Source organism: Ursus americanus, chromosome 9 (genome assembly GCF_024610735.1).
Source record: "Ursus americanus isolate L20-20 chromosome 9, mUrsAme1.1.p, whole genome shotgun sequence".
NCBI classification, from domain to species: Eukaryota; Metazoa; Chordata; class Mammalia; order Carnivora; family Ursidae; genus Ursus; species Ursus americanus.
The window spans coordinates 20,716,783-20,733,025 of record NC_142135.1 but is presented as its reverse complement, the minus strand read 5'-3'; the positions used below and the strand labels follow the sequence as shown (position 1 = coordinate 20,733,025).

The following is a 16,243-nucleotide window of genomic DNA, read 5'->3' as shown; positions in this document are numbered from 1 at the left end:
AAGCTACTGTATCATATGCACTCTACCATTATAATGAGCTGTAAACAGGTCAAATAAAAGAAATGAAATGCAAACAATGACAAACACACACAAATGCTAAGTCTGAAATGATACAAGTCTAACATGTTTTAATGGATCAGATTAATGACAATGGTTAACAGTGGTTATTGATGGAGCACTTACTATGCACCAAGCACCATTCTGAACCCATTATGTATAATGCTACTCATGTAATCCTCACAGGAACAACACTATGAGGTGGGAATTATTACTATTCCCATTTTACCAGTGCAAAGACTGAGGCAGAGAAGAAAGTCACCCAAGGTTTCATAGTTAAGTGGCAGAGCCAACGATTGGAGATCAAGCCACTACTCTCCAGAGCCCACATGTAGAATCTCCATGTGATACTTGGCTGGAAGTCAAGAGATGTATGTTCCATCCCTGATTCTGTCACAACCGTCTACATGACCTTTGGCAAATTGCCCAAGTTCCGTGTATCTCTATTTCCTTATCTATATAATGCAAGAGTTACACTCAATCTTTAAGGTCATTTCCATGATCTTATTGCTCCACCCTCCAGACAAAACTATCTGATACCATAACTGAACACCAAACTCGTCTCCTCAGACAAACATATGACAAACATGCAGACATAAACGTACGTGCCCAGTAGTCACAATCAGCAATGAGCTCACGTGTCTCTGTGCATGAAAACCGGATGAGGGAAACTGATGCCCAAGGAGGCTGAAACAGTCACCAATGCCCCCACAGAATATCTACTTCATACTTCAGATTTAAGGATGCTCATTTCTTAGCTTATTTTTATAGAAACTTAAGATTTATTCTGATAGCCTTATTTACAATAGTCAGGACATGGAAACAACCTAAGTGTCCATTGACACATGAATGGATAAAGAAAATGTGGCATAGATATACGAAGAATATCATTCAGCCTTAAAAAAGAAGACAATCTTGCCATTTGCAACAACACAGAAGGACCTTGAGAGCATTATGCTAAGAAGTGAGACAGAGAAAGACAAATACTGTATTATCTCACTTATATGTGGAATCTAAAAAAATAACAAACACAGATACAGAGAACAGATTGGTGGTCACCACAAACGGGGTGGGGGATGGGCAAAATGGGTGAAGGTGGTCTAAGGTAAAAACTTCCAGTTATAAGACCAGTAAGTCCCGAGGATGCAATACACAGTATGTTGACTCTCATTAACGATACCATATTATATTACTGTATCCTGGAAAGCTGCTGAGAAAGATCTTAAAAATTCTTATCACGAGGGGCGCCTGGGTGGCACAGTGGTTAGGCGTCTGCCTTTGGCTCAGGGCGTGATCCTGGCGTTACGGGATCAAGCCCCACATCAGGCTCCTCCACTAGGAGCCTGCTTCTTCCTCTCCCACTCCCCCTGCTTGTGTTCCCTCTCTCGCTGGCTGTCTCTATCTCTGTCGAATAAATAAATAAAATCTTTAAAAAAAAAATTCTTATCATGAGAAAAAAAATTGCTAAATCATTATGCTGTACACCTAAAACTAATACAATGTTAAATGTCAATTATATCTCAACTGAAAAAAGGGATTTCTTTTGATATTTAATCCTTTTGGCCTCTTTTATCCCACTTGGGTTACGTGTTACACCTGGCTAAATCTAAAGTAAGTACAAGGAAATACTACTGTCTTTTAACTACACTAAACATTGAGGTACTTAAGTTTTATCTTAACATAAAATACTGTTCTTCGAAAAAAAAAAAAGTAATAGAACTCTACAACCTTAATACAGAAAATACTATACATCTCCACTCTTTGAATCAATAAAAGACTGCCCTACATTTACCTGTTTGCAACATTACACTTGCATACTTAAAAGTGCAGTTATCATGAAAGGTGTTGCTTAAAGGGAGCTTTTTTAATGCAATGTGAATTTTAAAGGAGCATGTAGCATATAAGGAATGGTGTTCTCAAGAAAAATGTACTCTCTACCTCCCGGTAAAGCCAAAGCATTTCGGTTATCAGATTCCCTGTGATTAGATTTTCAGACTGGCGTACATATACAGACCTAGAAATAATTTTGGAGAATGACCTCACCGAGCTTTGCAAAAACATAAAACATAATTCATATTTAATCAAGTGCTGTATGATTGCCACCAAATCTGAATCAATTTTTAAGACCTATTAGAAGTACTTGTGATACAGTGTATCCTCCATTCTACCCATACACCTTGAGCACCTGTATGCGATCTCCCGAAGACAAGCTAACACAAACAAACCAGGAGATTTTAAACGCAGGAAATGGAGGCCAGTGGGAGAAACAATTGTACACCTTCCCTTTGCTTTTTTCCCCTTTGCTCTTTAATTAAATGATAAAGCTCGGTATGAATTCATTAGGAGACTGATAGCTCAATTAAGCACGATGTTATTATATACTCTGGGGCAACGCTTCAATAGCAGTTAACAGAATTTGGATGTAACCTGAGCAAAAAAATGCAAGCCACAAGTTGTATTCAACTGACTACTTGGGAGAAAAATTGCAATGAAGGAGGGACAGAAAGTCCCAATATTCACAGACTGTTAAAATTAAATAATAAAAAGACCATTATGGTTTCTCCTATAGCAATAAAGTCTTTGGGTTCATATTATGCAGCAAACCCCCTCAGTTCATTTTAATTTGGTTTCACTGATGCTTTGATATCCAACAGAACAGTAAAAAGAAAGAAGAAAGGAAAAGAAAGAAAATGAAAGGAAGAGGAAAAGAGAACAAACTACCTTGGGGGGTTAAAAAGTTTATTGGAAGAAAATGAAAATGAAAGCAGCACCTGGCTCATTTGGCTGAGTGTGTGACTCTTGATCTCCGGGTCAGGAGTTTGAGCCCCACGTGGGGTGTAGAGATTACTTAAAAGAAAATATTTGTTTTTCTAAAAATTAAAAAAAAACAAAAAAAGAAAACAAAAATTAAAAGAAACTCTGGATGAATCAGCAAATGAGCCAAGGGCGCATGGGGAGGCCCGTGCTGTGCACCAGAGCGTTTCAGCTAGAGAATCCGTACTTTGAATACAGTCGGCTCTGGTAATATTTCTATCGGTTAAATAAATAGAAGTTGTTTTCACATACCCAGCAAAATCTGAGTGCCCGGTATGGGTGGGTCAGGCACGGTGCTCGGCTGTGAAGACACAAGAGCCACTGAGCTCAATGTCACTTTCCCAATGAGGCTTTCCTTCCCCTCCATATTTAACTCTCAAAACCCTCCCTCACCCCCACTCTCACAGTGCCCCCAAATCACCTGGTGAGCTTTTTAAAAACCTGGAACTTCAACTCTAGAGGGTCTGCCTGGCCACAAGAAGGGTCCAGGCCCCATTTCCAGAAACTCCCCAGGCTGAGATCCACTGCCTTACCCCTTTCCATGTGCTGCTTTTCTCCGCAGCATCTAGCACCTTCTAGCTCATGCCATTGCTGGTGGCACGAGACGGCGGGCATCTAGAGGGCAGGGATGATTTGTTCGCTGTTGAATCCCCCGCGCCTGCACACAGTAGGTGGTCAGTACGTAGTGGCTGAGGAAAGTAATGAAAAACCAACATGAATCCTCCCCTCAGGGCCTATACAATCTGCTAAGGAAAGAGAAAAATAAATAGTTGAATATAAAACCACAGCTGCAACCGAGGATCACGTGTTCTATTGGAACGCACTATCGGGAGAATCTGACCAAGACTGAGGCACTGGGAAGTAACTTTGGAAGAGGAAAAATGGAGCAGGGGGGTGGTTTTCCAAGACAGGCAGAAGAAGGTATGTGGGGAGAGGAAGGAGGAGGAATGGGGCCCTGCCAGGGGGCTGGGGATGGACAGGCAGGCGGACCTGGACCAATCCCACCTTGATCATCCAGTGAGTGAACGATGAGAAGCCTCGGAGGCGAGCTCGGCTAGGGTGGCGGCACGGTCACACTGTTTTGTCACTGGTGCCGTGGGTGATTTCCACCCATCTATCAGGATGCTAGACTGTATGAGGAGCTGTGAAATCCACTTCATACCTCCCCCCATCAGTTCCCATCCTGGGCACCCCCAGAAGTGTGGAAAAAAGCAAAGCAAGCTAAGGTTAGATGCTCCAACATGTCTGCCAGGACGACCCCTAAGCAACACCTTGATGCCCCCTCCCCTCTCCCGGGCCCCTCGCTTCTCCAGTCTCCACCCTCTGTGTGCCATGCCCAGGGCAAGCTGGCCAGCCCTGGCCCAGGGCCACCATCTCACCTGAGCCCACGGCCCAAGTCATTCTGGGTCTTAGTCAATCAGGAATAGCTCACGTCACAGGCCCACACCACAATACCAGGAAACTTTTCATTTCTCATAACTTTGAAGTATTGATATGTGTCATGAAACCCAAGAAATCTGAGTTAGCAACAAACACCAGAAATCCCATGCTAACTCAGTGGACGCCCCGTGTATCTAGCACCCTTGGGGAACTTGCTGGGCACGGGAGACAAGTTTTCAAATGGAGAACTTATTCTTAGGAGCAGCAAACTATTTTTATTTTAACCATCAGGGTTAAAAAAAAAGTTCTAAAACACATTCCTCGTTCCTCTACTTTCTTTAACAAAGGGCAGGGCACACAAACGATGGCTCACGGTCAAGGCTGGACTGTGGTGCAGTTCATCAAATATTTACGGAAGCTCCGTGCCATCACAGGCAAGGCTCTAGGTGGTGGGGCTCACAGGCACACTCCCGAGGACTCTGTGGGACACACTCCCGGGCACTGGGCCAGCTGCTTGCAAACTGGAGTGCTTCTTTACTTCTTCTGGGCATTACACGTTATCATTTCCTGGCCTACTGCCTCCCATTCAGGTTGCCAGCTGTCCCTTCTTCCTAGATCTGTCTGCAGGAATCCCTCTCTTTTTAGATTTACTGCTGCTGATTTGCTGTGGGCTGAGAAACCAGATCACCAAACTGGGTGAACTGTCCCTCTACACATGGGACGCAATGAGCACTGGGTCTTCTACCTGACTGATACATCATGGAACGCTACATCTGAAACTACTGATGTACTCTAGCTTGGCTCATTGAAATGAAATTAAAAAAAAAAAAAAAAAGGATTGTCCCTCTACAGTGAGATTAAATAAAATCGAGGGGAGAAGTCCAAGTGCTCTTCAGTCAATCACACTACTGTCCGTGAGTGTGGGGTCGTCAGGACATCCGGTCCCGCTGCGCAGGGGTAGTTAGGGTGCCTGCCGTAGGGAAGAATGCAGGGCCAGCAGCCAGGTGGCCTGGTTCACATCCCAGCTGTGTGTGCTTACGTAAGTCACTTGCAAAGATCCTCTGTCTCGCTTACGCATCTGAAATGCGCATCTTCCCACTAGCGTGGACAGAAAGGAGGAGATCCTGCCCATTACCAGGCACACAGAACGCTCTTAAGAAATATTAGTTGCTTTTGCTATTATCGTCATCATCAACCGGGCTCAAATATGTCGTGCCAACAGGATATGGCTTCAACAGTGCCTGCCACAGCCAACTTCCCCTAACCACAGTCCCCTGTTCCAGGAAACAACTTTAGGCTGTTCTTTGCAAAAGGATGGCCAATTAAATCAAGAGTGGCAATGGGGCAGGGCAGTCTTTAAACTGATGAGATCACCACCATACCCAAGATGTGGTCTCCTATGAATGGCTCTCCCCAGAGGTGGTAACGACGGCCAGTAATGTCAGTCAGGGTGGGTTCCTCCGGGGCCTGGACAGGAGTTTTCAGAAAAGATTGGGCAGTAGCTGCCAGACACCCATCGGCACAGTGGTACTAGCCAAGGGAGATAGGAAGGCCCAGAGTGGGAAGAAAGGTATTGTGCTGAGTTCTCAGAACCTACTGAAGCGGTTCCAGATTGGTGTCTGTTCCACGTCCCCTCAGATAAATCCTGTGACTTAAAATGACCTGAGTCATTTTCTGCTTTTTGCCACCTAAGGGCCTGCCGAACAGCCCAGGGAGGCTACCGAGGAGCTGAGCTCCATTCACATGACAGCCAAGTCCCTCCCAATGTCCCCCTCAACCATTGAGGGTGCACAAGTCCACTGCAGAAAAGGTAACCCGGATTCTTAGAGCAGCCAACCAGGGCTCATGGGGGATACGGAGTCAAGGAAGGAAGGACGGCCCCAGAGGCCACCCTCTCCCTGCCCCAGGCCACCTGCGAGCTCCAGCCCGAAGGCCCCTTGTAGGTCTCTCTGTGGCCCACGGACACCAGAGCCCTGCTTCCCGGGCACCGACCACAATGTCCGGGGATTAGGCACCAAGAAAGAGAGGAACAGCATTATTTCTGTGGCTTAGTTAAAAAGAGCCAAGTTATGAAACTAAGCAAACCACTGTGGTTGATTAGAAAAAAGCAGGAAGGCGGTTTTTAATAACAATACCACCCTGCAGAACACACTGGCATTTACAAGGAATTTCATACATGCCACCTCATCGCAACCCCTTCACGACCCTGTGAGGCGAGTGTCAGGATCTCCACTTGCGGATGTGGAAACTGAGGCGCAGGTTAAGCCCCTCGTCCAGGAATCTGTGGGGGTCACAGGCTGTCTTCTAATGTTTTTCCAAGAAGACTAGAGGGCACACAAAGTGAGAACGTGTATCCGCACACACGACCTAACTGCTCAAAGCAATGAGAGGTGAAGCAAGCCCTGAACGTAACGAGGCATAAACTGCTTGCTGTGGTTTCAGTCTCGGTTTGCAAATCCCTCAGAAGAGAGCCTCGTTTGCACTTGGAGTCCGGACCTTAACCGCGTGGCCAGAGCTGAAGTGACCTGGCCCAACTCACCTGCATGCGCCATGGAGTCCACAACCACAGGGAAAACAGAAGCAGGGCTTTGACGAACAGTTGGCTGAGGGAATGACGTCCACTCAGGGTCGGCCTGAGGGAATGACACCTACCCAGGGTCGGCCTGCAGATTCCGAGGGGAAGGCTGCACGGTGTGAGGAGAAAGAAGGCTGAGGGGGCCTGCTCCAAAGGGACTCACCCACGTTTTTGGCTCCCGCAAAAACAAAACTTCAAAGGGAACAGAAGCTGTGGGAGCTTCAAAGACCCCCTGCAGGACCAATTAACACCTACAAATGTTTATCTAAGCAGTCATTTAATGATGGCTACTTCACTAAAGGGGTGCTCAGCCTCACCTCAAAAATAGCTGTTCCTCTCAGAAAGGCTGGGCTGGGGGGGCGGTGGGGGGAGTTCCACGTTGTTCTCTGAGAGACTCAACTCAGCGCCAAAGACAAACCCCCAATACTCAAGTGAGACTCATCACAGACTTACTTATAATAATTTAAAAAACAATAAAGAATTAGAATAAGAACACTAAATAAATCTTATTTATATAATAACAAAAATGAAAAATAAGAAACAAATCTCTTAAGAAAACGTAAATGGTTAAATAAACTATGGTACAAACTATGGGTTTGTAAAAAAAAAAAAAACCTTGCAGCCATTAAAATCCTATTTTAATATTTTATTTTTTTTAAATCCCGTTTTAATATTTTAATAGGATTTTCCTATTTAGTATTAGTGGAAAATGTTCTCGGATAATGTTAAGAAAAAAGCAACGTGCAAAAATACGTTTGAAGTTTGACTTCAAACCCGACAGACGAGAATGGTAAGAAGGGTCAAGGGTGTGTTGTTCACTGCTACAGCCCCGGGTCCGATGCCCGCGTGTCTGACACAAACAAGGCACTTAAGGAAAATGTGTTGAATTCATTATTTACTTACTATTAATTAAATGATAATTATCATATCCATACAAGGTACTTGGATATGCAGAGATAGAATGATAAAGGCATTTATGTACCCTCTAACAGGCCAACGACACTGAAGCTTAATCATAGTGGTTAGTTCTTACAACAGGGAGCTTTTACCAAGGGGATTAGAGAAAAAATTTATTTTCACATTTGTACCTTCTCTATTTTCCCAATTTTCCACAAAGGCACTGTCTCTCTTCTACAATTTTCTAAGTACTGTTTTTCTTTAGGGAGCTGAAGATCTGGGAGCAGGGGTGTGGCACCTTCCATGAAACCTGGCCCATTCTGTCAGAAATGGAATCTTCCACGGGGTCTCCCATTTCTACTGGAACATGTTATTCACCTGTTTACCGGGGGCCAACAGTCACTCCTGTCCTGTCTCACAGTTCACTTGCAACCAGAGGGGGAAACCCTGCACACGAACCCATGACTGGGGAGGGCAAAGGTCACACACAGTCCTTTTCCTTGCTTGGCTCAGAAGAGCTCTCGGAGAGAATTAAAAGCTGAACCTGCACAAAGTTACGATGGGAAGAGTTTAAGTTCAGTGCATAAATGTCAAAATTAGGGGCCACCTTGATCACATCTCTGAGCTAAATTTTTTCCTTGGCAAACACGTTATTTAAAAAAGCAGTGGGAAAAAAATATGATCTACAAACACCTGAAATGCACTAAACTCACTAATAAATAACCTAAGAGCAGGTGGAAATGTCATTCGATGCTTTAAGGCAGTAACGTTTTGTAGAGGGAAAAAGAACGGACTCGGGCATCCAAGATCCCGTTAGGACGCCGCCATTTATTCGCCGGATACACGACCCTGCGCTCCCTACCTTACCCTCTCCAGGCTGCACTCTCATCCGTCAAAGTAACGGGCACTCAACAGATCTTCCAGTTTTGAGCGAGCCCCTGTTCAGTAAACGAACTTGGTGACAACGGGAAGAGCTTCTAAGTAAAGCGATTAGTACGGAGCTCACAGCAGCCTGAGCCCGCTCTTCCACGGCTGAACACGGACACGCTCGGGAGACTGCCAAAGCCAGGGACCACTTAGCCTGACCTGGTTCACTCTGGGGGTGGCAGGTCTCTGTAAGAACAAGAGAACTGGAGCCAAAAACCTTGGCTTGTGGCCTCAGTTCCGCCCCTTCCGAAGCTGCGCCGCCTTAGACACACCGCCTCGCCGCTGCTGGTCTCGGGGTCGACACCTGAACGGTGGCCTCGCAGGACAATCTTGCGGGATGGTTGTGAGCAAAGCAGTCTGGACGGATCATGTGCAACCTTTGGGTGTGATATTCGTGCACTCAAGGTCATTTTCTAGCAGCGTTCCGGGGAGGCGGAGTTACAGGCCTTTGGACAAAGACAACAATCGCCACCTGAGGGGGACAGCTCCCCTCTGCGGAGAGTGTACCACCTAAAGCTGCCGGCACAGTCAGGGACACCGACGGTGGCCTCCCCCGGCAGCGCCTGCCTAAGCCTTATCAGCAAGCCGCTCGCATGCCGAAATCCCAGCTCAGGGCAGGTTCCGCTCTAAACCAAGGCGTTTGTTGACCTGGACGCAACCAGTACATAAACGTCCCCAGAGGTAGCCCCCAGCACCCCTACCCTTATCTGGGGGATTCCTTGTAAATGAGGCCTCCAGGTCCTCCCCTGAAAGCAAGTTCAGATGGAGGTTAAGAAAGGGGTAGCAGAGAGAACTAGAACCTGGGTGCAAGAAGACACTCTTGCCAATTTCATAATTCTGCCTAATGTTCCCTATCTTTATTTTTAAACTGTGCTTGTATGGTTTATTTTAGAAATGCTTTTGTGCTATCATACAACTGTGGGGGGAGGGGCACTCATATTTTACAATTAAAACCTAAGAAGCACAATTTCCACCTTCCATTTTAGAGGAGGAAAACATTCACCTTAAGGTTCCCTGCTGGATCATGAACTTGCTCAAGGGGTCTGTTAATATAATTTGGGATGGTGGGAAATAAATAATCATTTGTAATTACTCCTTGGGCGCGTTTTCTTTTTCTATGAACATATCTGTATTCAACTTATCATTCAGTTAATTCACAGTCTATTCCCTAAATCCCTCAGGGCCAAATTGAAAGGTCCAAAAACCTCCTACCTTGACTAAACAGCTCCAGGGACCAACAGCTTAGTTAGCAGTGAAAAGCAGAAGGTAGGCCCTTGAGCAAGAATTTGAAAGTCTGAGGATGGGACTGTGTATCAGCCCCCAAAATTCTATGACAAATGCTGCATGTATGTCTTTTGTTTTTGTTTTTTTTCTTTCAAAGTTTGTCCAAGGTCTTCCGCAGCTCCCCAGAGGATTCCAAGAGAAATCCCCCAAGAAACAGCATCAGTAAGGGTCTCCTAGTCGCTGGAGAGCTTTCAAGTGTATCTGTAATTGAAGATGGAACACTGTATGTCAAGGGGGAAAATTCAGAGGGCCTGCATCCTCGGGCTACCCACCCTGCCACTAACCAGGTTTTCAACCTTAAGCAAGTCCCTAAAACAGTCTATCCCTCCGTTTCCACATCTGTAAAATGAAGATCCCGGAAGCTGAATAATCACTTAGCTTCAGGACCCTTAAAAATCCCAAGACTGTGAGGTACGGCTTCAGCAAACACAGGAAAAGATATTAAAAAGGCCTGCACAAAATCCTGCCTTTTCCCAGAAGAGCTGCTTAAAATATTCACCGTTGCTTTCCTTGGAGGGGTCAAAGATAGAAGCCACCTCTCATTTCCTTCTCATTCTTCTATTTCAGAAAGCCAAATTTGAAGCTTCACAATAATGCCCCTTGAAGGGATTTGAGCTATGGAGTTCATGCAAAAAAAAATATATAGTTCTGTAAGGGTGCATAAGAAGCTCAAAGGGGTAAAACAGAATTTCTCTAAAGCCTCATTCCAAATCATGTCATCACTGCAGCAACTTATTTTAGCCAGTATCACCTGCATCTGTCAATATATGTAACTGATGAAAATTAATTATGGGTGTCATGAAAATGGATGTTTCCATATAATCCTGGAAGTCTGGCTCAAAACTATTGCTGTTACAAGAGAAAAGTATTTCCCCTCATTCCATGCGGCTCTTTTATACTTTCAGTAATAAATGCCTGATTTTCACAAAAGTACAGGTGAAACGAAGTCCTCAAACCACTTAGCACCACATCTTCCTCACCACATAGGGCTAATTTCACAAAGGGCGGCTGTCTTTTTCCAGTTGGTCCACTTGTGTATATTCTGCAGTACCCCACCTAGGCCGTGGTACCATGAATCGTCGGACCTCCTAAGTCCAAAGCAAACTCATACGTGGGCTGCTGGTGGCAGCAAACTAAAGTGAAGACAAGAAGAGAAGTGGATGAAAACTGATCGTGTTTTTACAAGCCATTACCAAATGGACGTGTACAGCGCCCTGAAGGACTCGAAACCCAGTCCACAAAAGGGTAAGCTGATGTCCAAGGTAACAAATTAAGTCACACGATGAGTCAGACATAGAGGTCAGACCTACATGACTTGTACAGACCTAACTTCAATATCACTTCCTTCTCGAAGACCCTGAAGAGAGAGACTGGTGCAGGACTGGAGTTGTGCATCTCATGGACTCGAGACTCACTCACAGAACACGACAAACAAGGTGAAAGGAGCTGCTGTTGGTTCTGAGCACAGGACGCAGTCGCTCGCTACGCGTGAGCATCGTCCCGTATCTCCAGGTTCAGCCTTCATCTTCACACGCTTCAAAGTCAACAGTACAAGGCCACCATGTTTGCAAGCACCGTTTCTCAAGGATCACGGGTTCTGATAACCCAATGAGGGGAACGGGTTACGACTCCAGGTAGACCAGGCTAATGAACGCAAACCTCCTACAGCACCATCCCATCCCATGGAACAAGGCTGGAGTCAGAAAACATGCAAAGGGGGAACATGAAAAACATCTAGGAGTGACCCTGCTGAAGAAATCCCTGCTCGGGAGAAAGACCAAACTTGCTTTCCTAACTAAATGCCACTTTTCAGATAAGACCCAATCCTGAGGGCCTGACCCCTTGTGGTCTTTAAACCCAAGACAAGAGCGTGGGTGTCAGATCCCCTGGCCCAATCCCAAAGAGGTCAAAAATTAGTTAGATTTAATTGGTAAAATTAGAGGTTCTACGAAACCAGCCCCTCCTTCCTTCATTGCCAAGCTCTAGAAAGCGATTCAGCAGGGAATATGGAGATTAAATATTTATTTGGGGAATAAGAGGGTAAAAAAAAAAAAAGATTGTTTTATGGGATCAAGGGTGGTTCCCAAATGTATCATTCAGATTTCCTAAGCTAAGAACTCAGCTCCAGCTCCTTTAGAAGAATGAGGACCACCGTGATTCTTCTACAAAATGCGGTGAGACTGCTTTAGAAGACACCAAAAGGTTAGACTTTATCTTCTCAAGTTACTCCAGCATAAGCCAGACAAAGGAATTCCTGAAAGGCTATAAGCATTTTTTTTCTTACAAGCACCCACAGGACTAGGTCAATGTAAATGCCATGTAAACAAAGCAGTTTATTACTAACCATAGTTTGTTTCCCTTGTGAGAAAATTTTAATCCATTACAACTGCACCCAACATTCACACATAACTGCCCCCGAAAAAGAGTAAAATATGGATTCATAATTGACCCTCGCCTCGGGTTTTCTTACGCTTGGAAGACAAGAGGTGTTGGGGGTTGGGGAATCCGAGTGTTTGATACTTTCTCCTTCAGTGTCTATGATCCAGTATAGGAGGACTTTAATTTCCCTTCTAATCACTTCTACAGAGGCCTGAGTGTCTGAGGAAATCCACAGACAACAATCAAACCTTTCATTTTCAGCGTTGCCTTCCCACTACAGCCCTTCCTGTGCCAATCAGGTTTGCGAAGCATTTCCCCTATTCTGCATTTCATGAATCAATTGCAAAATCTGCCAACCTCTGCCAGTTCCTCTTGTACTCAGCTGAGAGGTTCTCCCTTCCTTCCCTGGGTAGCACAAGGCTGCTCTGGTTTTTAACTGGCGTAACGTGGAAATGCACTGTAGGAGCTCACTAACTCTTTCACAGCCAGATGTAAGTGAGAGCCTGGGGCTCCCACCCCATCTACTCAGAAACTGACCCGCCCAGCTCAGGTTAAAGCAGATCTGTAGAAGCTAGCTTTGACCCCAAATCCCGTGTGTCAGTTACTGTCACTGGAAGGGAAAAGAGAAAGAAAGGCTACAAAGTATCCGACTCAGTTACTTAGCAACTGGACAAAACTAGCCTCACTACAGAGGGTAAGGAGGCATCCCATGCCCATTCAAGGAGTAACAGTCTCCGATTGACATGCAAATAATAAAGACAAAAGGGAAAGGGAAATCTAAATTAGCAACTGGAGTTTACAGCAAGTGGGGCTGAGGCCCAGATTTTAAAAACAGCTTCTCCCTAGGAAGGAGATGAGATACAAACATACAAACACATACATATATATAAATGAATGAATGAATGAACGAACGAACGATCCATAGCCCTGGATCAGCTTAAGGTCTCCCTTCACAAACGTCAATGCAATGGAGGGCAGGAGAAGACAGGCACTGAAAGTTTAGTAGCTTAAATTAAAACACTTCCACCGCTAACATAAATTTAAGGCTTACGGAAATCTGACAATTGGAGGCTGGGAAATTCCCGGGAAAGCAGTACCCCTGCTCGTGAGAAAAGCAAATAAAGCATCAATCTTGGGGGGAAGGTCTCCAGACTGTGGGTGGATTCAGAGCCTCTTCGGGGTCCCTAGACCTCCTCACAGACACCCTCCTGCACCCACTGATGAAGCACGGTTTCTGAACTTGGCTCAAACCCACACCTTTCACAGAAGACACATGGCCCTGAAGGGTTTCCAAGCAAGAGGGAGAGACACTGTCGCCTATTTGGCCCAGGAAAGTACTCCGGGCTTCTCTGTCCGCCCGAGGAGCTCAAACTCCCGGTCCCCAGCTCCTAGCCACACGCCTGAACCAGGCTGCTCAGTCCCAGGCTCCAAACCAGAGGGGAGAGGCCAGAGGGCCCCTGCGCCCCACCCCATCCCCCAACCTCACACCTGGCTGAGGTGGGCAGGGCCCAGGGCTGACCAGCAGAGGCCTGACAGCGGAGCCACTTACTTCTCATACTCGGTGTTGTCTCGGTCACAGCGAGAATCCTTGTGCTTTTGCCAGTCTTTGCCATGCTTGCAGGTGGTGAGGAGCACCACGTCCTCTCCATTATGGACGTGATATAAGGCATTCCTGGTGTCTGACCCTATCCCTGTCAGGTACCTCTTCCCCTTGAATACCAGCATATACTTCCTGAGAGGAGGGATGGTGTTAAACTTCAAAAACCCCCTCTCCCCTCCTGTCCTGGGATGATCCTTAGAAAAGAGGGGAATGGAAACATCAAAGTTGGGTCGGAAGTTTTCAGTACTGATGCTGGCTTTGGCCAGCATCGCCTGGCCGATGTCAAACCCCACGTCCTCGGTGTAGTCAGGCCAAGTGCCAGAATATAAATTAAAAATTAAATGATTCCTACCATTGTTCCACAAGTGGAGACTCTGCACTTTGGATCTCAAATTGTGCACATACTGAGGTGACAACTGGTCTCTGTCTAAAGTATCCAGACTCAGGACAAAGAGGCACGCCTGGCTTGGGTCCGAGGTGTAGAACCTGGAGCCCTCGATGGCCGCTAGAATGTTTTGGTAACTTTCGGCGATTTTCTCCCCTTTTTGCTGCGGGTACACGTAGACTTTGAAGCCGTTTTTCTTGCAAAGGGTGAAATCGAAGCAGGACTCCATGCGGCACTTCTTGCCTTTGTAGATGCTCGAGTTGGCGTCTCGCTTCTGCCGGGGGGATATGTGCACGCTGGAATCCTCGTTTTCCAATTGATCCCAAGGAACGAAGGGGCGCAGAGCGTCCGGGAAGCGGGGCCAGAAATGATCCGGACTTGGGTGGTGCAAGCCATTCCGACCGCTGTGCTCTTCTCTCCGGCTGTGGCTCCTTGATGCCCTAAACTGCAAGCCTCCGAAATAAAACAAAAGGGCGAGACAAGAGCCAGCTGAGAGCAGGATGAAATAGCGTTTTTTGGCCTGCATGTGTCCTGCCTGGGTCAAGAGGGTTGTAAATAAACACGAGGATCACCCAAGTTTCCCAATCAACACTTTCAGCTCCAGTCCGCCATCTTCCCGCCTGTAAAGACTTCAAACTCTCCGCTCCCACCTTCTCTGGATGCCTTTCCCCAAGCCGTGGACTGATCCAGCGCATGTGGGCGATTTCTTTAACTTTCTCCCCTTCGGTCTTTCATCTTTGGCTTGCACAATGGACGGGAGAAAGCGGGGCTGAATATTTCTCACCCAGGGCGGGCGAGCAGCGGACTGTAATTTTCTTGCATGCAACAAGACGGAGGAAAAGAAAGAGGGGGAGAAAAAAAAGCTCCCGATGCCCAATCAATGGCAAGGCGAAGTGATTTCCTTGCCTCTCGGCAGCGTGGAAAACGAGCCCCGGGAAAGCAACTTCAACTCATCCACACTCCCGTGCAGAGCACTCCGGTTCCAACAAGTCAGCCGATCCCCGGGTTCAGCCGGCTAGTGCATCTTGCAGCTGGGGCGCCGTAACCTCACAAATCCCTGCATCTCTCTTTATTCCCTTCTGCAGCGGCTCCAAGACTCTGGCGGTGTTTACTCCTGCGCTCGCGGGGCCGGCCCCCGGGACGCGCGGCGGCCCGGCTGGAGGCGGCGGCGGCGGCGGCGCTGGGTGACGGCGGCGGCGCGTCCTCCCCGCGGGCAGTGCCGGCCCCGAGCGGCGCTTCGCAGGCCCCCGCGCGATCGCCGCCGACCGCCGCGTTCGGTCGCCGAATGTTACCCGGTTCTGAATGTTACACTTACACATTCCATTCCCGACACGACAGCGCTGACCTCATCCATCCACGCAGCCCGCGCTGCCATTGGCCGAGCGTCACGTCCGGGGGGGGCGGTGCTTCCGCTGCGCCCATTCATAACCCCCGGCCGCCGGCTGAGGCGCCGGCGCGGCGCGGGGGCGCGAGGGCGCGGGGAGCCCGGGGCGTCTCAGCCGCGGCCGGCGGGCGGAGCGCGGGGTGGCTCGGTGCGAGCCCCCGCGGCCCAGAGGCTCGCCCGTACCCGGGCCTGGGCCGCACCGCCTGCAGCCGCTACGCCGGGAGCCAGCGCCGCCCAGAGGCGCCCGCGGGCGCGGGGCGGCCGGGGAAGCAGGGACCGGCTGGCGCGCCCCCGAGAATCCCGTCTTCGCCGCCGCCTGCCGGGAACGCCTCCCCGAGCAAGCGGCAGAGAGTGTGAGGGTTCTTGGGGAAAGATGCTCGAAAATGGAGCGGAGTGGCGAGCCCGAGGGGTGGGGGAGAAAAGACTTCATAGAATGCGACCGCCGACCAGAAGGAAGCCTCTCCCCGCCCACCTTCGACCCTCTGAGGACCAGTATTTTAATTTCCTATCAAGCATTTAAAAAGGTCCCTTATTCCCTACAAAGGCAGTTTTGCTTTTTCT

The 16,243-nt window shown here is 47.6% G+C and overlaps 1 protein-coding gene across 1 annotated transcript in view; it reads right to left on the bottom strand.

Annotated features, from left to right (window-relative positions):
* Positions 1-15,644, bottom strand: part of EXT1 (exostosin glycosyltransferase 1) — a 276,354-nt gene extending 260,710 nt beyond the window's left edge. The window contains exon 1 of the mRNA XM_045805755.2: positions 13,863-15,644. Within this exon, the coding sequence (XP_045661711.1) occupies positions 13,863-14,824 (962 nt within the window). The 5' untranslated portion in view covers positions 14,825-15,644. The remainder of the gene's footprint in view (positions 1-13,862) is intronic.
* Positions 15,645-16,243: the final 599 nt, after the last annotated feature.